Source organism: Colias philodice, chromosome 16, assembly GCF_061535455.1.
Source record: "Colias philodice isolate Cphi_HAF_F1 chromosome 16, ilColPhil1 Martin Lab GWU primary, whole genome shotgun sequence".
Taxonomy (NCBI): domain Eukaryota; kingdom Metazoa; phylum Arthropoda; class Insecta; order Lepidoptera; family Pieridae; genus Colias; species Colias philodice.
This window is the reverse complement of record NC_143101.1, coordinates 4,833,035-4,858,750: the sequence shown is the minus strand read 5'-3', so window position 1 is coordinate 4,858,750 and position 25,716 is coordinate 4,833,035. Positions and strand designations below refer to the sequence as shown.

Here is a 25,716-nt window from a genome sequence, read left to right as displayed (position 1 = left end):
TTGGATTATATCGGAACACACCCTAACGCCATGAAACCAATATGGCTGTCAAGTCCACAGGTCAAGTCACAAGTGTCATGTGTCAAATTAGACCATTATATGCATTGTTGTCGGTTTTTAATTTCATATTTTTATTAGATATTACCGTATTGTGTGTGTTATTGGCATATATCTACGGTTCAACATACTAAATTGGGCTGTCTAAAATGGCTGCGCCTAATAAATTACCTGGCACTGGTCTAGAAGACGTCGGCGTCCCAGGACAAACTTTTCTTAGAGATGCACTCACTAGTTGCACCGATCCACTAAAAGCTATTGAAGAATTTCAGCTAGAAAATGGTATTTTACTGCCATCCTTACGTCCTATGCTACCTTTACTAGATTTACATGGGGTCCGCAGATTAGATTTTCATACATCTGTTTTAGAAGAACTGAGAGATAAATTAATAGATCACATAAACACTCTTGGAAAAGTTCATCAAAAGGACAAAGATGGTCATAAGGACGGCCATAAAGATAGTCATAAAGAAAGTCATAAGGAGACTCATAAAGAAAGTAGTAAAGATAAAGAAAAAGAAATTAAAATTAATGATAAAAAGTTAAAAGACCTGCTTGCAAAAAGTTTTCCAGTAGTTAAGGTTAAAGCTTTAAGACCTGTTATAATGGGTATTTTAAAAAATATACCGGAAATTGATGACAAATATTTGAAAATACTAGTTCGTGACCGTGAACTATATAATGACACAGAGACAGAAGTGAAAAGGCAAATTTGGGAGGATAATCAATCTTTATTTGGAGATGAAGTTTCACCACTCCTTAGCCAGTATATAAGAGAAAAAGAAAATATTCTTTATGAACATGAAGTTATGGGTAACTTGTTCTTTTCATCTTCTCCTAAAATAAGGAGACAGGGTGCTTTAGTCCAGAAACTTGCTCACATGGTTGGCACTAGTGTAAAGCTTTATGATATGGTTTTACAATTTCTGAGGACACTATTTCTCCGGACTAAGAATATTCATTATTGTACTTTAAGGGCTGAACTTCTTATGAGATTACATGATGAAGAAGTAAATTCTATTATATCAGTGGACCCCTGCCACAAGTTTACTTGGTGCTTGGATGCATGTATCAGGGAAAGAAATGTAGATATAAAGAGATCCAGAGAGTTGCAAGGATTCCTAGATGGAGTCAAAAAAGGAACTGAACAAGTGTTGGGAGACCTATCAATGACCCTTTGTGATCCTTATGCTGTCAACTTTTTAGCAACATCAGTTATAAAAATTTTACACCACCTCATAAACATTGAAGGTTTACCCAGGGATAACACAATATTAATACTGTTGTTGAGAATGTTAGCACTAGGTTTAGGTTCTTGGGATATCATTAATACACAACAATTTAAAGAGCCTAAGCTGGATAGCCAAGTTGTCACAAAATATCTGCCAGCCTTGATGTCTTTAATGGTTGATGACCAAGTACGAGCATTACACAACAAACTGCCTCCTGATGAGCGAGAGTCTGCTATCACTACTATTGAACATTCAGGCCCACCACCAGATGCGTGTGAAGCCTATATGAGGGAGAGTGCAGTTTGCAGTGTACTGGCAATGTATTACACGCTGCATGCTGCTAAAACAAAAGATAGAGGTGCGTTACTCAGAATACTTACCATACTTGGTAGTTGTAAAAATGGATTGGCATATTCTGATCCCTTCTTGCATGCTCTGGTAGCATTGTTAATACAATTACCAGATGAATTCCAAGGAGAGGACTTTAGCACAGTATTGTTTGATGAATTTTTCTTTGCTGGCCTCTCTAGGGACAATGTTACAAGGCACCTGTTAAAATTGATTTGGTATATTCATCCTAAATTACCAGAAACGAGGATTCACACACTGATGAAAGCTTTGCAGCCAGGGGCGCAGCACAATGAATCAGTGCATAAGGTATATGAAGCTTTACAACAAAAATTACATGCACAAGTGGAGCCAGTGCCTATCGCTAGAGATATAGACTATTTAGACTCACCCCTTATGAGTGTACCTATGCCTAGCCCATCACCTTATCATATGTAATTTGTAAGAATACATAGATGTAATATTATGATTAGTTATAAAATATACCTACATTTTAAAATCATGTTTTATTTAAAAATAATTTTGGTATGAATCAACCTTAGGAATCAACTGTCACCATTCCTACTAATATTATAAATGCCAAAGTTTGTTTATTACTCCTTCACGCATAAATAAATAATAAATCATCGATTTATCGGATAATCGGTGTGTCACTTTCACTGGGTCGTCAAACTCAACCATTTATTTATTCAATTAGGGCCGGCGCCCACAGCCGGGACGGCACGGCATGGCACGGCAGAGCATCCCGCGGCGTGCAATGGCATCCCGCGGCGTGCAGTGGCATCCCGCGGCGTGCTGCGTGATCCCGCGGCATTCAGTGGCATGCCGTGGCATCCTGCTAAAAGCCCCACTAATGCTGCATAAGTTTCAACCTTATTTCAACTAGCTAGCAATCATAATTCCTCGACCCCAAAGTGACGCATACGCATCGCGGGATGCAATGGCGCGCCGCGGCATTCCTTGGAATGAAACAGCAAGACACGTCATGCCGCCGCATCCTGCGGCGTGCCGCGTCATGCTGCAGCATCCTGCGATACGTCGCGGCATCGTGGCATCGAAATAAAGTAACTTGAATTCTAAACTGATTGAAATAAGATTCAAAATAACTTCATTAGTAATAAAATCCTCTGCCCTGCCATGCCACGCCGTGCCGGCAGTGGGCGCCGGCCCTTAGGGCCCTTAGGGCACAGGATTTTATTACTAATGAAGTTATTTTGAATCTTATTTCAATCAGTTTAGAATTCAAGTTACTTTATTTCGATGTCACGATGCCGCGACGTATCGCAGGATGCTGCAGCATGACGCGGCACGCCGCAGGATGCGGCGGCATGACGTGTCTTGCTGTTTCATTCCAAGGAATGCCGCGGCGCGCCATTGCATCCCGCGAGGCGTATGCGTCACTTTGGGGTCGAGGAATTATGATTGCTAGCTAGTTGAAATAAGGTTGAAACTTATGCAGCATTAGTGGGGCTTTTAGCAGGATGCCACGGCATGCCACTGAATGCCGCGGGATCACGCAGCACGCCGCGGGATGCTACTGCACGCCGCGGGATGCCATTGCACGCCGCGGGATGCTCTGCCGTGCCATGCCGTGCCGTGCCGGCAGTGGGCGCCGGCCCTTAGACTTCTTCTAGAAGCACTTTTGAATCGTCATTACATATTTTTTTTACATTTACTTATTAGGTACCACCGATTCGGAAAGCAGTATCTATGGAGAAGAACCGGCAAGAAACTCCATAGTTGCTCTTTTAAAATCATGTCACTAAACAATTTAATTTACCTACGTCGATCTGCTTTTACTTGGACTTTACTTGGACTGCCTTATAGTAATGTATAAGTATTAAGTATGCATCTAGCTAATCATGAGCTAATCAATTCTTTTCTAATTATAGATACTGTGACGGTCAGTCACAAGATGCAATAAATGACATTCTTGTTCATTCAGCGGTTTATTGCATAGCATTTGCTCTATGAACTCCACAGGCCAGATAACCGACTTAACCTTAAGTAACTTGTTAATGCCTGATAAGGTCTATGAGTTTTTGCTTTGCAATTGACGTCATAAAAACAACATGTTGACTAGAAAGTATAAAAATAATAATTAAGGTGCATGGACAAAGAAATACTGTTTTGTTACATGTTTGTACGTTAAACCCACAAATTGTTCAATAAATGATTTTTTATTTTTATTTTTTTATTATTCCTAAGGTTCTGTCCAATTCTTAAATTGGAAACAATTTAGTTAGTGAACCTTTTTATCATTTAAGAGACTTTATCTCAATTCACGTTGATATACCTCGGTAAGACCTTTTAAAAAATATAACGGCCCCACGTTTTTCGTATAAGGCAAGATTTCCCCCCTTGAAAAAAAAAAGAGAAAAGAAAAGGGTAGTCAATCACAAAAATTCCGAAAGTCTTACCGAGGTATATCACACTTAAAAATTCAAAGCAGAAAGTAAGTTAGGTAAGCAATATGGTGAATGGTAAAATTCAAAATTTTAAATGCAGATACATAAAGGAAGTCTGTTTTATAATAATTAATTATTTTGAACATCAGATAAAAATTACCTAGCTTTTCTTTTCATCATGTAAGTAATAAGTAAATGAGTTGGTACTGAATTCTTACACCAACTGACCCTTAACCTAGGCACACTAGCTGCTCTATTTCTAGACTTGGTAATGTTACTTGATGATACTTGTGCCAATTGACCACAAGTGGTCAATTTATTGAGTTTAACGAACGCCCGTGGCTTCATTTTTCTAACTATAGGTATCAAGTATCAACTAGGGTTTACCTTCAACTTCTTCCATAGGTCTATAGATTGTAACGTTAAATATAATGTAACTAGCTGTGCCCCGCGGTTTCACACGCATTTCTACGCTCCTGTTGGTCTAAGCGTGATGAATGCTGATATGTATATGTATAGCCTACAGCCTTCCTCGATGAATGGGCTATCTAACACCGAAAGAATTTTTCAAATCGGACCACCAGTGGTTCCTTAGATTAGCGCGTTCAAACAAACAAACTCTTCAGCTTTATAATATTACCTAAGTATATATAGGTTATAGACATAAATCTTGTTTTTTTAGTGAGAATAAATTAGGTAGTTACATATCTCGAATCTCGATACGTTACGTTTACCTAGTTAGTTAACTACGTAACTACATTTAAAATAATAAAACGAGTATTAATGAAATTACTAATTATTATTTATTATCATTTATGTGTATAGTCTAATAATATACATCTAATTTAGAGGAAAACAATACCTACTCGAATATATCGGCTTTACACTTGTACAATAAATATGTGCCACTTAATATCGGTCAGTGAACCTATCGTGTTTATCATAATATTATCGAGTGTGGTTCACTCATATTTTCATACATTCATCATTCGTTGTCCGGTTACAACTACTAAGTACTTCTGAGTTTCTTTTTAATCAGCATTCCGCTACTTACATAAAAAATGTAAGTAAATATGAATGTACAGATATTATAACATATTCCATTTAGTTACGACCAAAGTATGTGGAAGGTTACCTACAAGTTACATTTATTATTATCTGTGATTATGTATTGTATGCAGATTGTAAAAATCTATCCGTCCTATTTTAAAACAATATATTATAACGTAAAACCATAAACAAGGACAATAGAAAGAACAAGTTTTATAAACCTTTGTACTAAAGTTAAACCACGACTTATTGCCTGGGTAAACCCAGGGTAACCCATGTTTTAACCGTCTATTTTGAAGTTTTTTTTATAAGACGGCATGGGTCGGCATTTGAGTCATATTTGGGCTGTGAAAATTTTCAATATTTTTCTAAAAATGTATAAGAAAGTTTATACTTAACTAAATACCTACCAAATAGATTATATTAAAAATAACAATAAGTTACGAAGATAGTTATCGAATCTAAAATTCGGTATAAAGTCAAATCATTTCGGGGTCACTATAATCCTATTAAGTGAAATAGATTTGGAATCAAACGAAGGTTAAAAATTGTTCTTATTTAAATATTATCATAAAATATAATTAGTTACTTACTTCATTGTAAATTTCTTTTTTAGAATATTGACTAGTATATTTTAAGCTTTCATTAATATTATACATACCATACTTTAGGTACCCACTTAAAATGTAAGATAAATTATTTTTATTATTATATTTCAACGTAGTTAGTTCTATTCGAAAATAGATCAGAAATAGGTACCTAGTTATAGTTACTTAAGGCTTATACATGCGCTAATAACCTTGACCATACTTGACGGATCTCAAACCTCTCCCGCTGCACCTTCTTTTTTCCTCGCATTTTGTATTTAAAAAGATACCAATCAGTGAAACAAAAAATCCTCGTCAGGGACTGTTGTGTAACTGATAATTTATTAAACATAAAATTTTCAGAGCTCTAAGTCAGCAGGTTACGAAGTTTATAGAGTATTTGCGGAAAAATCGATGACCACGGCACATTTTTTTTCTAGAAATCTATTAACTTTGGAAAAAAGTCCTCGCGAGCAATTAAAGATCGAAGACCATCCTATTTTATATGTTTTTTTCGGTATTGTGCTTTATGTTGTACCAGACTTTATAGAGGTTGAACATAGTCGAAATTGCCGGGTAACGCCTTAATGCAAGGAAGCAACATAACTTTCAATCAAAATTCAAATTATCACTACAATCTGAACCCATTACCTACAAAAATACTATTCAATAGATGGTATCTAATATGTTTGTTCAAAATCTAGAACACATATCAATTCATACCTAGATAACTATTTATCGTTCAACAACTTGATACACGAACACGATACAAATATTTAACACGACATAGAAGTTCAATCACGTCGTCAAGAACAATAGATTGTTTATCTGTGGTATGTAAACAACAATATTTGAGATTCTTTGAAAAACACATCAATATTTTTTAATCGCTTTCTAATTGCAGCTTTGCTAGAGATACTGCTACTACTTGAAGCAGAAATAGGCTCTGCCTGTATTTAATATTTATTAATAAAAGGCCGGCTGAGCATCTGTAACAGTCATAAACCGTTGCAGTGTTGTTGCAGTGTTTAGTCGCGTGCGGCGTGTGCGCCGCTGAACGGATCAGTTGTATGCAATAGTTAATCTGTGAGTGGTATTTTGAGCGTCAATAATGGAGTGGGGTAATGACGCAGTAATAGAATTACATATTTATTGAGCTACTTCAAACAAAAATAAAAAGACGTGTGGCACTCGGGGACTGCCGCGGTAAAGCTATTGCATAGCATGCCTTCAAGCCACACCTCCGTGCCCGTCGGAGTGGGGAGCGTGAGGTTTTTATCGTTACGGAATTTCTAGATTCGGTCCCCGCGCTCAAGGCCCGCGATAGAAGCTATGCAATAGCTTAAAAAATTAAAGGCACTCAAATAAAACAGTTTGACGGAGTCATCAAAATCGTCGTCTATTCTGTGAGCCATCTTTGCGGTAACTGTGCCCGTAAATCATTTGAAATACAAGTCTAGCCGGATACATTTGTGCATATAAAGGTTGATCGAAGTTTTGAAAATGTGTGCTCAAACTTTGATCCCCATGTCTGGCGCCCGCTTTAGACTAAATACTTATTACAGAGAGTTAACAGTACCAGTTGCAGCACAAGTGTTTATGGGCTATGTTGACTATTTAACATCAGGTGGCCTTTTATTATTTTCGTTGAGTTTCAGATTCAGTTATATTATGTATCACCAGTAGCCAGTAGGTAATATAAATTTTAACGTACCTACCTAGTAGATAGTTTCATGATTCTATTATTCTATAATTTATTTAACCTCTGCCATCATAATAAAAATAGTAAATACGAATGAAAATGTGGCTGTCAAGCTCGCTTTACGACGAATCGGGCTAGCTCGCACCGGGGAAGGTACCATACCCTCACAGAAGATGATGGGCTTGAAGTAGTAGCATGTAAATGAATATATATTATTATGTACATATTGCGTTTCGTACGATCAGTGGCGTGCTGGAGCCCCCATATCCTTTCCTCACCTTTCTAAGTTCATTTCTCTATTACAATCATTAATCCTTTCATTATACCAAACCTCTTAAAAGCGGGCAACGCATTTTCATGACCTACATAAGAACCCCTACAAATGGTGCATGGGCACTTATCATCAGGCGAACAACTGGCTACTGCGGGCTACTGCTCGGTTACCCGCTGTAGTTTACATAAAAAAATCGAAGGCAAATTGCGATGAGAAAATAAATGTAAAAAGTAGGTATTCATGTCTCAAATGTTTGTACCTACATTAAGTACATAATAATCAGAAAATCTAAATGCAACTACGCTTAGATTACTAACTAGTTAACTACGTATCATGTAAATAATGATAGTGTCAATGTTATTCCAGTATTTGTTGTTATTCACTCAATATCAGCGAAAACATAGCATGGTAGTAACGTGTTAATTATAAGGATCATATTATAATACCTATTCTTGTTTACGGAAATATATTTGATACTTCGCACTATGGGAATAAGTAGGTATCACTAACCTTAAAAAATCTACACAGTTTATGAATAATTTAAAACCAGAAGTTCTCGTCATGGTCCACGTTACTTATGTTATAGACCTTTTGGGCCTGGCTTTGTTTTGTATTATGTGTAAGTACCTTTACCAACCTATAACTATAATAATAATACTACCTTACATATTGAATAAACAACTAACTAACTAGTTTCATGCTAGTTTCTTATTTATATTCTCTACTTTTTCAAAAATTTGTAGGTAGATGTTATCTGAAAATAGTTTTCATAAACTGTTTATATCATAGAAATCTAAATAACAAGACACTAGAAGTCGTAAGCGTGCGTGACCTTGTCGCCACTCAGGTGATGTTCACATCACCAGTGCATTCGTCACTGTTCAGTTGCTCTGGAGACGTATGAGTGTATACATGGTGTGTTTCAGCAATTCCCATTGCGGAAATTCTTCCACAAGTTGTAATTATACTTATAAAGGAATAATATTTCATCGGAAAATATTTTTTTTTAGAAATAATGCCGTTTTTCCTTAAAATTATAGAATATTTACAAGTATTACGAGTGTCACCATAGTAATCGAAATAACAATGATGAATGAATGACACAGTCGACCATTCTTATTATCACGTTTGTTCGTATTGGAGCAAAAAGTCTCATATACCTACTTAGGGATGTTATTCTAAAATAAACCGTAAATTCGTGCGTTAGGATACATATTCAAAAGCTTAATTTAATAGTTAAGTTAGTTTTCACTAAAATCAAGCTGTCCAATAAAAGGCATAGTTTACTTGTGTGTACTGTTTAGCTTTCGGTTTGAATGTGTTGATTTTGGCGACAGCGGTTTTCATACGAATTATGACATTACAGCACTTCTATGTGTCTTGTTATTTAGATTTCTATGGTTTATATTAACAATGCCTGAGGGAAATGCTATGTAAAATTTGTCATGGTAACCTAAGGATTATACCTACATATAATTGTCTAAGTTCGAATCTTGTGCGAATAATAAACACGTGACGTAATCCTTATCAAATATCATTCAAGGCTAGTAAAATGCGAAGTATGCTCTTGTTTCAATAGGTACCTGCTAAAATTATATTGCACAAAAAATCCATTTGAAAAACCTGTTTCTAAATTATATGCAACCACCTCTTCATAGGTACTTACTTAATACTTTATTGCGAATTTCTTTAGAATCTGATTCCACGCCTTGATCTTGACCTTGTTGGCTGCTGCTGCGCACGTGTATAGTGCGTACGTACGTTGTTACATATCTTGATAAGTTGTTTATTTTAATAGAGTAAGTAAATGGATATAAGTGTTGAACAACCAGCTATCAGCTGCTTTATTAATAGATGTCTTAATGACGACAGTTATATAAGCACTATCATAATATTATACCTACCAACCTAATCAATAATTTCATAGATAAGTAGGAATTTGAAAACCATTTTAGAAGGGAAATCTACAAAAAATAATTGTTGTACAATGTACATACCTAAGAAACCTGATTTTTAGACTTTTTTTAGGTATTAGTTTGTATCTGTGACGTAGGTAGTTACTTACTATACATTATTATTTTGCTAGCGACTGTTCACATTTTTAAGGCTCAGACAAGGCTTGTCACGCGAAAATTGCATAATTTTTCATGAATTCTTTAGTTACTCATTAGTTGTTTCTCGATATTTAAAAACCTCCTCTCCTTTCTAGGACACAGAAGGCTGATCACCTACCTACTTGTCCCTAAAGAAAATCGATCAGTGAAACAGATGTATGAATAATGCATCTGCCCCTTACCCCACTACGGGGACACGGGACTTCACAATCAATCTCCTTTCTAAGTACTTATGTATTTTTTTTTAAATTGAAACCAGCAGGAGCCTTCCGGTCGTCCTAACACAAACTCTTCAACCTTACGTAGGTATAAACTGTTGTTAATAATTGAATTTCTGCTAATACTAGTGAATCTTGAACCAGGAGAAATGTAATTACGCGTAAACAAGAACAATATCATCTAAAGTATTTTATCCACCATTCTGCACTCTAATCAAGTTTGGTTTTTGGATAAGGTATGCGTAATTCTAACTTAAATGAAGGATTGAATAAATCAAAATAAATTATTGGATAGCCTACTAAACTATCATTAGACTATACTGATAATAATAACGGGATAAGTGCTAACAATAATTAATTAATTACACAATTGATAAATAACTGATAGGCAGGTACCTGCCTAAGATTGGGTGGGTATCTGAAAGATTAATAAAGGGAGGGCTTTTAAACTATTATTAAACAGAAGCATAATTAAGGTTTTTATCTTACATAAATAATTCCAAGCTTTACCCACGTGTATATTAACTAATAATCATCTAATAATAATCTTGTTGAGATTATGAGATGATGAAAGATTTATAACATTAGTTATAAACGAAAAGATTTTGATCTTTACTTAAACTACCTATGTAATATGATATCAACAGCAGATGTTAATAAAATATTCAGATATAATAATACAATAAAATAATACAAAAAATATTTAAGGATTACACCTAAAGGTACTTAGTTAGGTACCTTATGTTATATTTAATTACTTAATACTTTACTAATAAAAAACAGTAATTTGCCCAAATAAGTAAATGAAACTTTTATTCATGTTGCCCCTGATTATATACATAGTTCAAGAAATTCAGGTTATCGAAGTCTTTTGTACAATCAAAGTTTTTACATTCAAAATTGGAATGATTACGTAATGGTAATCTTAATATATGTATATAAATCTCGTGTCACAATGTTTGTCCTCAATGGACTCCTAAACCACTTAACCGATTATAATAAAATTCGCACACCATGTGCAGTTCGATCCAACTTGAGAGATAGGAATAGTTTAAACATGTAGGTACCACGGGCGAAGCCGGGGCGGACCGCTAGTATAATATAGATCCTATTATTGTCATAATAAATAGTAAATAGTAAAGTACTTATTTCAATAACGTACAGTTTGTACGATTAAAATTATTTTTGATTGTTAGGTAGGTATATTCTATGTGTAGCATTTTTATACATGCCCGTCAACATAGACATGTTAATAATTTTATAATTAAATTACATAATGGCTATCGGAACATGAATCTCACATAAACATTTCTCTAAATTTTTTATCTTTATTGTGATCTGAGAACGTTGGATAACAAAAAATAAACAGAATAAAGAAAATTTAACAAGATCCCAAAAGAAGGTAGCTACATTATACGTAGGTACCTACGTATACCGTTATTACTTTTAACGACGGTTAATAACGCCTGTTGAATTCGAAGGGACGGACGGTAGGAGACAAGATGATACGTAATTAAAACTGACGTCTCTATTTTTAAACAAATTGCACGTAGTTTAAAACAATATGTCTAGTGACTAATGTTTAAACTTTTAGTTACGAAAATTTTATAAGTACTAATACTAGCGGTCCACCCCGGCTTCGCCCATGGTACATAATATGAAAAATAGATGTTGGCCGATTCTCAGACTTACCCGTTATGCACAGAAAATTTCATGAGAATCGGTCCAGCCGTTTTGGAAGAGTATGGTAATTGGTAACTAACATTGTGACACGGGAATTTTATAAATAAGATTTTGCCAATTAAAATAAAAATAACGTGTGCGCCGAGCGCACGTGTCAGAAGTGAAACTTCTTTGACAAGATACAAAGATACTAAAATCGTCGCCTTACTCCATGACGTGATGGTATTGTCATGACGCGACCTTGAAATTTTAATGTCAACGCACCCAAAGAAGTTTCACTTCAAAATGATTAAATTATTTTATAGCAAAAAAAATAATACAATTTTATTTGATCTGTTTCAACACGATAGGTACGATTTCAATTCCGTTAATTTCAAAGTGAAGTAAAAAATCTAATAATACCTACACTGTATCTGTATTGCTATTCAAACTAAAACACTGCGCTCTTAGAAGCCACAATATTGTAGCAATACTGAGCTCTATTTTTTAGTCTTGGACCTAAACTGGAAATAGTACAGTAGAACCTCGATAAGTTAAAGTCCAAGGGAAACACAAAATATTTTAAGTTATAGACGTTTTAAGTTATCAAGGGTCTATCCATTTTTCACTGCTTCTATAGCTTTTAATTTATCAGCGTAGGTGAGGTTTGTTAGTTTTCTTTTTGGACTCATTTTAAGCCAGTTTTATCACACGTAAAGTGATGTTTCCAGGACAACAATCAAAAACTTATGATGCAAGTAAGTTGTTGTCATAAAGCTAACCGCCAAGCTTTGAAGAATTTCGATAAAAAACAATAAGTAATGTATTGTTTACGTTAACAATACATAGTAAACACGTGCAAGCAATAAATACCGAAATCTTTTGTTTTGACACTTTCAAAATGACTCATTGACAAACAATTTTATGTTATAGAGGTTGTGAAAACATTTCTTTAAGTTACTGAGGGCCAATACAGAGATTATTTATTTAAGTTATAGAGGTTGCGTATTTTAAGTTAAAGAGGTTTTGGGCTCTGATGGGAAGGGAACGTATTATTTTTTGAAGTTACAGAGGTTTTTATGTTACCGAGGTTTAATTATTGAGGTTCAACTGTACAAGACTAAAAAATAGAGCTCATGTTCAATACAAACAAACGTAACAAAAATAAGAGGACCTTAGGAATATAAGCTGATGCCGCAGGCTGATACCTACACGGTACACCACAGTTTAACGATATTTACTATATATATCTGTTATTCCTAGAATGATATTTTAATCAGGTTGTTTGGCTTGTGCTTTGACAATTTTACTTAGATTTGGTGATAAGAACTTGTCACATCCTAGTAAGAACTGTTCATAGGTGACGTCCATCGACTTAACTTCGTCTTTTTGGCACTTGGCACAACTTGGAGTATCATCTGTCAATTTTCTTGTAGCCTGCAATGTTTGGGCACTAGTGGATGCCACAACTGATTGTCCTACTAAAGCAATGTTGATCCCTTGTTGAACACCTCTGTTTGAAACTCCTATAATATCTATTTTTATAGGCTCAGTTTGTGTACTCATAGAATGTAGTGAAGCAGACGGTAAGTTTGCTACGGGAATAGCAGAGCTTTTTAATTTTGTTTTCATATACATCCATCTTTCAAAGTGTAAACCACATACGTGCATGTTATATAATTGTTCATCTGTTTTACTTTTCAAGTCCGGTCGTTGACAAGCTTCTATCCATAACTCGCGTCTGGAAATTAAGACCTATTAGATAAGATTTTACCTATAGATTCAATAAATAAACAAACACATAGTAAGTTGTACAATTATAATCAGACATAATTGAAAAAAAAAACACACACACATGGACGTATAAAAAAAGACGGACGGAACATCGCCTAAACATTGAGTGAAGCCTAGTAATGGCGGCGACACATCCATGTGTGTGTGTGCCAGGTTGCCATGAAAACACTATGGCAACAGCTGTCCTGATGACAATGGCGGCTGTATTTTTTTCTATAAATTTTGCCGTAATAATTTTGTCATTAAAACATAAAAGAAATAACTTGCTTCCCTGTGGAATGTAATCCCTTGTGTTTTGTTATTTAACATTGTACTGTTGCGACACCATTTAATCACGCAAGACGGCATTTTAAATATTTATTTTGGAACAGTGACGTGGTTAATCATTCGGAAGCTCGCGACGTAATGGCGGCCGACTAGCTTACTATGGTGAGAGTGTGTGCGTGTTCATTGTCTTTACACGATCGCTAGCTTACTATGGTGGCTTCACGTTGTTTGTTCGTAAAACGGTGTCCGTCTTTTTTTATACGTCCATGCACACACACACAAAAGGCTTTTAAAAAGTAAATAATAATTCCAATTTTATTGAATATAAATAGAACACCGAATTTCACATCGATCTGACCCGTGAAAGCTGATTTAATACCTTCATCAATTAGAAAATAGCTCGGAATCTTCAAACGGCTCAACCGATTTTGATAAAACTAAGCTATGAATCAGCGCTGGAAAACCAGCTTTCCAATAAGAATACCGCATCCAAATCGGTTCACCCCTTTAAGAGCTACGGTGCCAGAAACACAGCAGTGTGTGTTTGACAAAACAGTGTGCGCAGCAGCACAAGTCAGTTTTATCTTAGGCTGTGTCCGCACAGCGGTTTTTCACCGCGCGGATTTTATTACGGCGATTTTTTTCCGCAGTACGTACGTAATACGTATCCATACTTACTTCATTTTACACAAAACATTCGCGCGGAAATAAGTTTTTTTGCATCAAATCACAGAATAATGTTCCGCACGTGAAATAATAACAGCTGTACGGACACAGCATTAACGACGGCGGCGCGCCACCGCCGCGGCCGGCGCGGCGGGGCGTCTGGAAAATATATATAAAATATAATATTGAATATAAAATAATCTATAGTACACAAATGAAAAACCTACCTCTCGTCGCGGGGAAATCTATGAAACTTTAAGTCCTTCTGGAATTTCGATGCATTTGATGATTTACATCCATACACAGAACAGTTTGTGCGCGTCATTTTAGAATATGTAAGTATAATAACACGGCCGTGTCTGCCCTTCGCGCTCCGTACCACAAACTAAGCTTGTGTGTGGTATTTGATACGCGGCCCGCGCCGGCCGACCCCTTGCGATTCCCCCTCCGTCTCTCTGCGCAAGCATAGAATATAATATATGTCGCAGTCAACTCGTTGAATCTGCTATTTGATTGAATGATTAGCGTGTTCATTGAATTACGATATTTACATTTAATTTTTAATGAGGTGTTACGCATAGAAGAAACTTTGAATAATACTATTGGCAGGTTAGGTAACTTAAGTAGTTTAACTATAGTATAGTAGTTTAGAGTTCCCTTTTTTTTGATAATTTTATCAAATAACTATTTGAAGAAACAATGTATTTTAGTACTTATATCTGGTTGTTCACGTAGTAATTTAATTGCTCAGTTAGAATTTTAATATCTTAGATTAATAGATCACAAGTCACAACCCACTTTCAGTAATTTATTATCAACCAATATTCGTCGCTTGTATAGTTTATTTGTCACTAACTCAATTCATACCCTTCAATCACTCAGTATTTTAGCACGTTTTATTTTTCCCAGAATTGTAATGCCGTGCCTAGGTGGTGCCTAGTGCCTACCACAGTACCCACTAATAAACAATAATTATTACATTACAGAATATAATACAGCTTTTCCTAAGAATAAACTTATCTCAACTTGCGTCGTACGTAACAAATAACAATGTCCAATATACGTGATCTGTGAACAGATCAACGTTGTATATTTTGGGTCACGATTACCATAGCATTCAAGCGGTGCACGCACTAGCTGGATGCCATTTTGTTTATACTATAGTTGTATATGTGTTTTGTAGCCGGTTGATGCCTACGTGACGTCGCCCGCGTGGCAAAGCAGGAGGGGAGCCGGCCGGTTGCGGCCTTTCGTTGTGTTGGTATCGATAACAGTGACGATAACATGTCGATAGTTTACGCGATATTTTAAGTATAGAAAATCTTTAATTGTATCGAACATTTACTGGGCAATAAACAAAATTAATAACGGTTTAACTTAAGATAGAAATTGTTTGTAACTTCAGGGGGCTATTGTTTCGGTTGACTAACAAAATATAAAACATTTCTGGATTGGGTCTCCTCGCTCACTGCCGCGATAGAAGATATGCATTATGCAATAGCTTAAAAAAAATATGAAAGATTTTATTTAAACTCCTTCATACATTTTCTAACTTCTTAGCAAACGAGTTTATCAATGGTTAACTGCATTGTGTCAGTACTACATTACAAAAAAAACTCATAAGTAGGCAATCGATATCGATAACTTGGATGTAAACATTGCATTCAACCCTATTGTATATTTTGAGTGAACGGCTGGAACTGGCGAGGAGGTAAAAACATAACAAAGAATCAACATTCGATTGACGAGTCAGTCGTTTACTCGATCTCGGACTGATCGGGTGTCTAACATTTTACCTTGCGATATAAACAAAGTACTTCCCCATATATTCAGTTCAATACCATCGCGATTAAATCGAAAATAGTTGTTTGAACCTTTTCTAAGCGAAATTACAAAAATGTTCAGCTCAAGGAGAAATGCTCAAAAATTTCTTCAATTATACAAAAATGAGATTCGCCGGCAATTTAGCAAAACAACGAGTGTAACAAATTCTGATGCCATGTCTCCAAGACTTGATCAAACACCACTCCACGCCCAACAAAACGAAGATGCAGGACTTCCTAACAGATTGCTGAAGTTGCAAAAATATCACAGGTCAGTGAACTCCCTTAACCCTACAGTTTGCGTAACTGCTAACAACCTATGTACCTACCTATCTCACTTATATGCGTGTTTGAAATCAACATCAACCTTCCTATTATAAATATTATGCATGTTTACAAATATTAGGGTCAATCAACTTTTTTACCGACACTGAAAATAGGTTAACATTTTTTTTTCTGTGTTTTTTTATAATGGAATATTTGAATTATTTCAGTTATTTTCGGTAACACATTAAATGAATATGTGTTTTCCTAAAAAAGCAGCGAAGTTTATCGGATATTTTTCTTAAAATAGACTAAAATATCTACCCAAGTCATTTTTTTTGTCACTTGCGTTACTAAAAAATTGATCAATTTATAAATAAAAAGAAAATCATTTTAATTTATTTTTTTAATGTATATATTTTCTCATGCAAAATCACATCATTTGGCACCTATGCCATGGTAATCATTTTACCTGTTTTACCTCAAATTATAAACAACATGTATGCTGCGTTACCAACGTTACATAAACATGCTTATTTTCTCTATTATATCTTTTCAAGATACCGTAACTTGCTTAAATTTTCTGAGATCAAAGGAAATATTCTACTATTATGATTAAAATAAAATAACAATTCTTAGAAAATCAACAATACATTAATTATCATTACAACTGTTTATAAATTATGGGGACAAAACGTAACTCTAGAGACAAATTTGGTAACTCAGGATAATACTTACTGTGTTTATGTGTTGAACCATTAAAAATAAACCTTTATACCTCGTGAATAAGACATATGTATTATAACAAAATAGTATAATCTACCTATCTTTGTCAATTTTTTGAAATATTCTTTGAAATCAAGTAGGAACCTATCATTTTTCAAAAACATCTATTGCTGTCTTAAACTCATAGTATGTCCTGTGACTTCTCTTGATAAAAGCAGGAGCTGGCAATATTTTATTGACATCATCGTAACTGATGTAGCAGATATCCATCTCATCCAACCTGAATCTTTTTGCGTCTTTGGTAAACTGGAAACTGGTGAACTGGAAGGTGTGGTGGCCATAAGATTTTCTAAAGTTTTTTTGTATTTGCGGTATTGCCGCTGTCGCAATTTCCAAATAATATTAGCATTACGCTTTTCTTTTGTAGTCAAGTCCTTAACCAGTCTTTTAGTTTTATGATACAGTTCTCTGTGCTTTCTTTTAACCTCTTCGTATTTTTCTGGATTCTTTCTAAGTTGTATGATCTGAAAGTAATTACGTGATTTAATACCTCACCATAAACATAAAACACATCACAATTTCATTTACTGTCTCAGGAGTTACCAAATTTGTCTCTAGAGTTACCATTTCAGTAACGCAGCATACAAGTAACTCAGTAGACATTTTTTAAGTAACACCCGATTAAATAAAATTGTCGCATCATATGGTAAATTTATCCTGACCATTTAAAATTAAAACCCAACAACCTTCGAAGTTAATTTGATTATTATTAAAATATTTACCTCTTTATCGAAATAATCCGGTCACTCCGTTGACACCGAATAAACACACGCGCACTCCGCAGATAGATGGTCGGCAACTGGCGGCGTTCGGCTCACGTCAAAGAGATGCCACCGCGCCGACAAAGACTTTAGGCGACACGGTATTCTATTCGCGACAGCTAGCGACATCTAGCGTATCTTTTCTAGTAGTTTTGGCAGGTAACTCAGCATACACATTGAAATGTAATAAATTAGGGACAGAACTTTTACACTTTTTAAAAATGTAATAGAATAAGATTGTTCCACTTTTTACCAACATATAATAAACTTTATTTAATCATGCAGAATATTCACGAATAAGTATGAGCTATTCCATAGAATTTCTTTTCAGCATGCAGCAATAACTAACGTTACTTCTCTCTGGGGACAGCTCCGTTTTATATGGGAGGCGAGAAATAGTATACAGAGTTACCATATTTTTTCTGTAAATTTAATGCTTATTATCAAAATTGACTGTGCATTATAATCATTTAGGAATGTATCAACCTAAACGTAAATTATATTTTTAAGAAATATTTTAATTTTCTGTAATTTGAGATCTAAAGCAGCTGGGACATGGTAGTGTCGGTTAAAAAGTTGATTGACCCATTAACATCTTTTGCTTAATATTTATTTTTGTTTTGTAACTTCGCTTTGTTGTCTAATAGCATCTACTTTGTGTTTCATACCCGATAATTATTAAGTTAATTATATTTATACTACTATTATTAAATCGTGAATAGTAATTACATTTAAATAACTAAATCTTATCTTAAAAATTATACAAATAAGCATATTTTGTCCAAATGTAAATTATATACCTACCCTAATGGCATTTATTTAGGTCATAAGGGGTTATAGACGATATCACAATAAGCGCTTTATGTAATATTTATAACGATAAGATATTGATATCAACTGGCCTCTTTATTAATTAATGTATGGCAAACATTGTTATTGAACATGTTAATTATTAATCTTGACACTAATCAATACTTCAAAAGCTATAGAACTTGTTCCCTGTTACGTATTTTTATATTTATTGTCTAAGTTCTGATTCCATAGATACCTGTCGACCCTCACATCTCAGCAAATGCCACTGGCCGCCCGAGGACTGGCTGTCTCCAAAGATCAGTCCCGGGAGTTCATGGCTTGCTTCCCGGACATCGTGAGGGACCTCACTGAATCTGATAAGCATCTTGACGTGCCAGAAGCCAGCAAATGGTTGGCTAAGGTACGTTCTATGTTGCTTTTGTCAGTCTGTGGGCAGAGTCATATAGAACTTAACTGTTTTTCTAATCCATTGGCTTTTTGCCGTACTTGAATTACAAACTTGTATAGGAGACGGAAAACAGGTTATTAGAAATCAAACAGAGGCAGGTCTATTTATATCTTAGACTTTGGTCGTAGGGCTACGAACATATTAAGATGCCTTTAACGAGAAATAAAAGTACTGACCTATTATAAAATAATAGTACTTACCTATTATAAATAATATAAAAAGGTATTGCGGCTTACGTTAAATATATATATGTACAGGGTGTCCCAAAAAGTAGTGATATACTGAAGCTGGGAGGTAGAGGACCTAGAGGGCTATCCAAATCACCCCCATGTATGTAATGCGATTTTTCGTATTTTCGGAGTTATGACGCTTTTTTCATTTTTTCACCTATCGCCGAGTACGATGAGATTTTCACTCATGGTGACGTCAATTATTGTGGAAGATGCTTGATTTTTTTTGTGTGCTAAGCTGAAAGATAGGCCAATTCAGTACGGTAACATTTACTATCGTTAGATCTTTGAATGGAATAAAAAAAAGAATTAAATGCCAAGAAAGATAAAATCACCCAGTATGTTCACTACTTCAAGGGCCCGTAAAAAAATAAAATCACATAAAAAAAGTTTTCCGTTTGGTTTTTAAAAACTTGCTCTGTCTATCAGGTAGCTACCCTGAAAATTTCATTTTATTATTCAGAAGGCTTCAATCGAAAAATTGAAATCTAAATGTGGTAAGTGCAAAAATTGAATTAACATGATGATTAATAAAAACCAAAAACAAGGTGTTTAATTACCAGAAATTTTTAAAATGACCCCGCGGTTGCTCAGTGCAAGTGCGACATAACCGTAAAAAGTTGTCTTTTAAATGTCTGAATGCCCTTTTATCATTTTTAATGGTTTCTTCTGCTACTATGAATTTCCGGGTTATTTCGTCCAAATTGTGGCAGTCTCTCGTCTTTGTAGTATCCCCACGGAAAAAAATCAACAGGGTTTATATCCGGGGACTATGAAGGCCAGTCTAAAGGGCAAATATACCCTGAAAGATGGATTGGTCGTTGTAGCCTGCACATGCGCCGGTGACGCTTGCCTTAAAGCCTGGCCTCCACAATCCCTCGACCTAAACCATGGTGATTTGTTTCAATGGGGATACTAAAAAGACCTCGGCTACTTGAGAGAATGCCACAATTTGGAAGAAATAACCCGGAAATTCATAGTAGCAGCAGAAACCATTAAAAATGATAAAAGGGCATTCAGACATTTAAAAGACAACTTTATACGGTGATGTCGCACTTGCATTGAGCAACAGCGGGGTTATTTTAAAAAATTTTTGGTAATTAAACACCTACTTATTGGTTTTAATTTGGTTTTAATGATCATCATGTTAATAAAATTTTTGCAATTACCACATTTAGATTTCAATTTTTCGATTGAAGCCTTCTGAATAATAAAATGAAATTTTTAGGGTAGCTGCCTGATAGATAGAAGTTTTTAAAAGCCAAATGGAAAACTTTTTTCATGTGATTTTATTTTTTTATGGGCCCTTGAAGTTGTGAACATACTGGGTAATTTTATCTTTCTTGGCAATTAATTCTTTTTTTTATTCCATTCGAAGATCTAACAATAGTAAATGTTACCATAATGATTTGGCCTATCTTTCAGCTTAGCACACAAAAAAAATCAAGCATCTAGCGCAATAATTCACGTCACCATAAATCAAAATCTCATCGTACTCGGCGATAGATGAAAAATTGAAAAAAATGTCATAACTCCGAAAATACGAAAAATCGCATTACATACATGGGGGTGATTCGGATAGCCCTCTAGGTCCTCTACCTCCCAGCTTCCGTTCATCACTACTTTTTGGGACAGCCTGTATATTGATAAAGAGGCAATTAGTAAAGCTATGGTGAATTCTCTTTAGAATATACAAAAGCATTTTTTATCATAATTAAATATGTATTATTATTTTGGTGCTTATTAAATATCAAAATCTTGAGTTATTAAACTAATATTATAAGAGTTTTTATTTATATTATAAGAGTTTTATTATAAGAGCTGAAGAGTTTTTTTTGTTTGCTTGCGTGAACGCGCTATAGTAGAGCCATTTTAATAGGCAATATTTGACAGTTCAACAAAATTCAACAACGTAACCTAGTAACGACGACATAGAATAATATAGGTACATATTATTTCGTTTTGTTAGAACTGCACATTTGCTTAACTTTTTTCAATTACGATTACATATTTATAATAATAATGACCGATACAAGTAATTTTAAGATTTGATTTTACCTACTGATTAACCATTCTAAACATAATAAACAATTTCTGATTTAAAGAACTGACGTCGCTACAATTTTGTGTCAATAAACCTTTTTTTTCTTTTTAAATCTAGAATCGAATGCATTGATTACTTGTGAATAAAAATCTTCATTAATTAATAAATACGTTGGTTTTTTTTTTATTATTTATATACTTGTCTTATCCTTAAATCTACGAAAGAAAGTATATTACTGGGACAGGGATTCGCCTGATGAAATTATTTTAACCCTTAATCGGCCATGACTTCAAACAAGTTTAAAGTTAGTTTACTTAATTTGTTAAAAGTCAAGTACGCAAACCTGAAATACAATTATGGAATACTTTTTATATAAATTGTTATTCGTACTTATTGATTATTATTGATTAATAAGAGTTTCAATCAAGTAACGTTAAAAAATATCTTAACGATCCAAGATTACTTAATCAATGAATAGGTCATTAAGGAATAATGATTGAGGTAATTAGGTATTTTACTTGAACCAAATAAAGTAGAAAATCAATATCTGTTTTGCAATTAGGTTCGCTATTACCTGAAGGAGGTTACGATACGAGAGACAAATTGTTGCAAGTTGCTTTTTTAAGAGGTGAAAACGACTTCTGAAATAATTTAGTTGCGTAAATGCGCAATTTAAGTTTTTTATTGAACTACAATTTAGGTTAAATAAAGTATATTATACATACATAGTTACCAACGTTTTACCTAATTTTATATAAGTATTTAAATTGTAATGAGCTAACAACAGTTGTGAACAGGGGTGATTGGAAACAACTCCACATACACTTTTAATACCCATTCTAAATCACTCCTCTTTTACAACTGTAAATAATATTTCGTTTTATTGATCCGATTCCGGTTTTTCAAACGTTTGTAAATATTCATCTGACTGATTATAGAAAAAATGTTGTTAGTTGTTTGCAATCACCCCTGATCACAATTACCCACTAGGTATATGTTTTACACTTACATACGTAGGTATATTGTAATGAATATTTTATGGATGATCTTTAATGATCTTTACTCAGATCATTCCCTAATGTCAAATCTCATCAAATCAAAAATTAGTACATTTAGTATGTTTTACATAAATTAAAACAGATTAAAACTTGATTTCTATATCAATAACTTTATATATTTTGCAAAACTTGTTTTAAATCAGCATTTATAATCCCTGGTGTTATTACTCTTTACTTGTCATAAATAATATTGACTCCTTAATCCTTATCAATATTTCACTCCATCGTTACTCGCTATGCTGTATAAATATGTTTGCAAAATAAAACTTTTCCTTAAATTCAAGGTCTTTTGGCGAGATATCGCCAATGGATATCGCTATCAAGCATACTCAATGAAATTGCCGATCGTGCTTCGTTCCCGTTGTAATTGAACTTTTTTGTTCCAGCTTTTGCAATACAACGTGCCGAATGGAAAGAAAAATCGCGGTCTAGCAACAGTACTCGCATACAAGATGTTGGAAAAGAGGGAAAATTTGACGCCTGAAAACATACACTTAGCCAATATAATGGGCTGGTGTACAGAAATGGTTAGTACAATTATTATTATACCTACAACGCTACTGTTTTTTTTTTTTTTTTGTTTTCATTACCTACTATAAAAGACAAAAGGCATTTTTTGTTAACGTATAGTAATATAATCACTATTGTCACGCAATATAAGCACGCAAATATTAAAAAATGCTCTTCATAAAAACCTGTCATTCATTTTAATTCTTCAACCTTGATTAAATGGTTAGCATATAAATGGTGCTAAAAAACTCTTTTACATAATCTATTATACGAAAACAATATCTGATATTATCATACCTATCCAAATATGTCTATCTAAGTAGTAAGTATATATGTATATTTAGCGGATCGGCAAATACATGTTGCTTTGAGATAACAAATTATATTATCAGACCATTAGTAGGGATACACAATTATTCTAACATTATGTTTGCCGCTCACTCTTATAAAACGACATAATATAATTAAAACATAAAGAAAACTTTCTAAAAATAAATTACTTGCATCAAAAATCGGGAAGATAGTTATTACGTCGGCTACGCTGTTACTAACTAAGTAGTTATTTATTGTTGCCTCACAATTATTAAAAAAAATACCTAGTTACTTAAATATTAAAGAGTTCGATGAACATTTTGAGTTTACTTTATCTATAAATATTTTGATTGTGGTAGGGTCTAAACATTTGATAATCATTTCAGTTCCACGCGCTGCAAATGGTCTCATCAGATATAATTGAAGGGAGGGAGATGAGGAGAGGAGTTCCCTGTTGGTATCGCCGACCCGACGTGGGTCTGAGTGGTGTGAACGACACTAGTATGATCCAAGCAGCGATGTACTCTACTCTAAAACGACACTTTTCGGCAAAGCCATACTACAAGAACGTTCTGGAAATGTTCAATGAGGTATGGACACTACAAAATGCGATTATACCGACAAGTAACTAAGACAAAAATGCAATTCAAATATTTATGTACTTAATTAATTAAAACCGACCATGGAAAAAGTTGTATAAAGTAAAATATAAATTTACAGATGCTGCTGAAATGTTCCATTGGACAATATTTAGTCAAACAAATTTCAAAAACAGATAAACCAGATTTATCTCAATTTACTATGGAAAAATATGAAGCCATCACAAAATACAAGACTTCCTATTACACCTTCCAAATGCCTGTTAGTTTGGCGCTGTTAATGTCTGGAGTTGATGATCCAGAAACACACAGACAAGCTAAAACAATTCTTTTGGAAATGGGAGAATTTTTCCAAATTCAAGTAAGTTTTGATCCAACTTGGAAGTTTCATGTAATAAGATTGGACAATTTAGAATGTGAATTCCTATCTTCTCATGGGACTAATGCTTAGTTTTAATGTAATTTTGTGTTAAAATATTACAGTAATAAAAGAGATGGATTTTACATTTTTTATAAGTGAACCAAGAACAGAATTCTTATTAGTCAAGCTAAAATAAAATTTATATAACCGCAATAATATACTAATGAATTATGGCAATAATATGGAATGGTGTTTGAATACCATACTAAAATTCTATAAATTACCTGTTAAAAAAATATTAATGTGGAAATTTAAAACTATCTATGATTAAATGTCTATAATATCTATTATTATTTTTATTTCTAGGATGATTTCCTTGACTGCTTTGGAGATCCAGCTGTAATGGGCAGACAGGGGACTGATATTCAGGAAGGCAAATGCACTTGGCTTGCTGTTGTAGCCCTACAAAGGGCAACACCGGAACAAAGAGAGTTAATGGAGAATCACTATGCAAGCTCCAACCCCGAAGATGTAAATAAAATCAAAGACTTATATGAAGAGTTAGAATTACCTCACACATATTCTGTCTATGAAGAAGCTACATATGATCTCATAAGAACACAAATTCAACAAGTTACTAGAGGTCTCCCACATGATTTATTCTTTAAAATTCTGGATAATATCTTTAGGCAGCGTGCTTAATTATTTTTATTTAAAAGATGTGATGTTAATTGTTAGTTTACCTAGTTTTAAGTAATGTAGGGCTGAGAAAGGTTTATCAGAAGGTTATATAAAAGTTTTAGAAAGTTACAAAATTAACTGAATAAGCACTGTATTAAGTATGTGATAAGATTTTAATAAGCTTATGTTAATGTGCACGAAATAAATGGGAGTGTTAATTGAAAATGATATTTCATTTCACATCTCCACAACAAATCTGTTTTAAGTACCAATAACACAATATGTTGTTCGCAGAAATCACAATAATTTTAGATTTATAAAACAGCTTAAAAAATAATCTTTAGGTTTTATCATTTTACATCTTTTTGAAACAAATTTGGTGTAATTGTAGCTGCATGAAAGAAAATAAATAAAAAGCTAACTATATCACAAAACTATAGAGTACGAATAACAATTAAATTCAACAGTAAGCGAGCGAAGAGGAAATTGTATTTAACCCATTGACCACCGAGCGCCCCGATCGGGGCGCGACACAATAGATTTTCTATTGTGTCTGTGATTCCGGGGACTGATGGATTTATGATTTTTGTGTCTGAAAACAGAAAGGTAGTTAGCGAGGCTAGATAGTGATATACCTAGATTTTAGT

The 25,716-nt window shown here is 34.1% G+C and overlaps 3 protein-coding genes across 3 annotated transcripts; 2 read left to right on the top strand and 1 right to left on the bottom strand.

The window, feature by feature from the left end:
• The first annotated feature begins 71 nt into the window (after positions 1 to 71).
• NELF-B (negative elongation factor B) lies at positions 72 to 2,136 on the top strand. Its single transcript, XM_089704658.1, has one exon. The coding sequence runs from the start codon at positions 207 to 209 to the stop codon at positions 2,073 to 2,075; it is 1,869 nt and encodes a 622-aa protein (XP_089560784.1). The 5' UTR covers positions 72 to 206; the 3' UTR covers positions 2,076 to 2,136.
• A 10,635-nt stretch (positions 2,137 to 12,771) lies between these two features.
• Positions 12,772 to 15,411, bottom strand: LOC149481625 (uncharacterized). The gene is made up of 2 exons (XM_089705349.1): positions 14,607 to 15,411; positions 12,772 to 13,393 (listed from the first exon to the last, which is right to left on the bottom strand). The coding sequence occupies exons 1-2, from the start codon at positions 14,702 to 14,704 to the stop codon at positions 12,925 to 12,927; spliced, it is 567 nt and encodes a 188-aa protein (XP_089561475.1). The 5' UTR covers positions 14,705 to 15,411; the 3' UTR covers positions 12,772 to 12,924.
• Positions 15,412 to 16,109: 698 nt separating this feature from the next.
• Fpps (Farnesyl pyrophosphate synthase) lies at positions 16,110 to 25,294 on the top strand. The gene is made up of 6 exons (XM_089705341.1): positions 16,110 to 16,473; positions 19,058 to 19,226; positions 22,993 to 23,133; positions 23,815 to 24,018; positions 24,149 to 24,388; positions 24,755 to 25,294. The coding sequence occupies exons 1-6, from the start codon at positions 16,277 to 16,279 to the stop codon at positions 25,088 to 25,090; spliced, it is 1,287 nt and encodes a 428-aa protein (XP_089561467.1). The 5' UTR covers positions 16,110 to 16,276; the 3' UTR covers positions 25,091 to 25,294.
• The last annotated feature ends 422 nt before the right edge of the window (positions 25,295 to 25,716 follow it).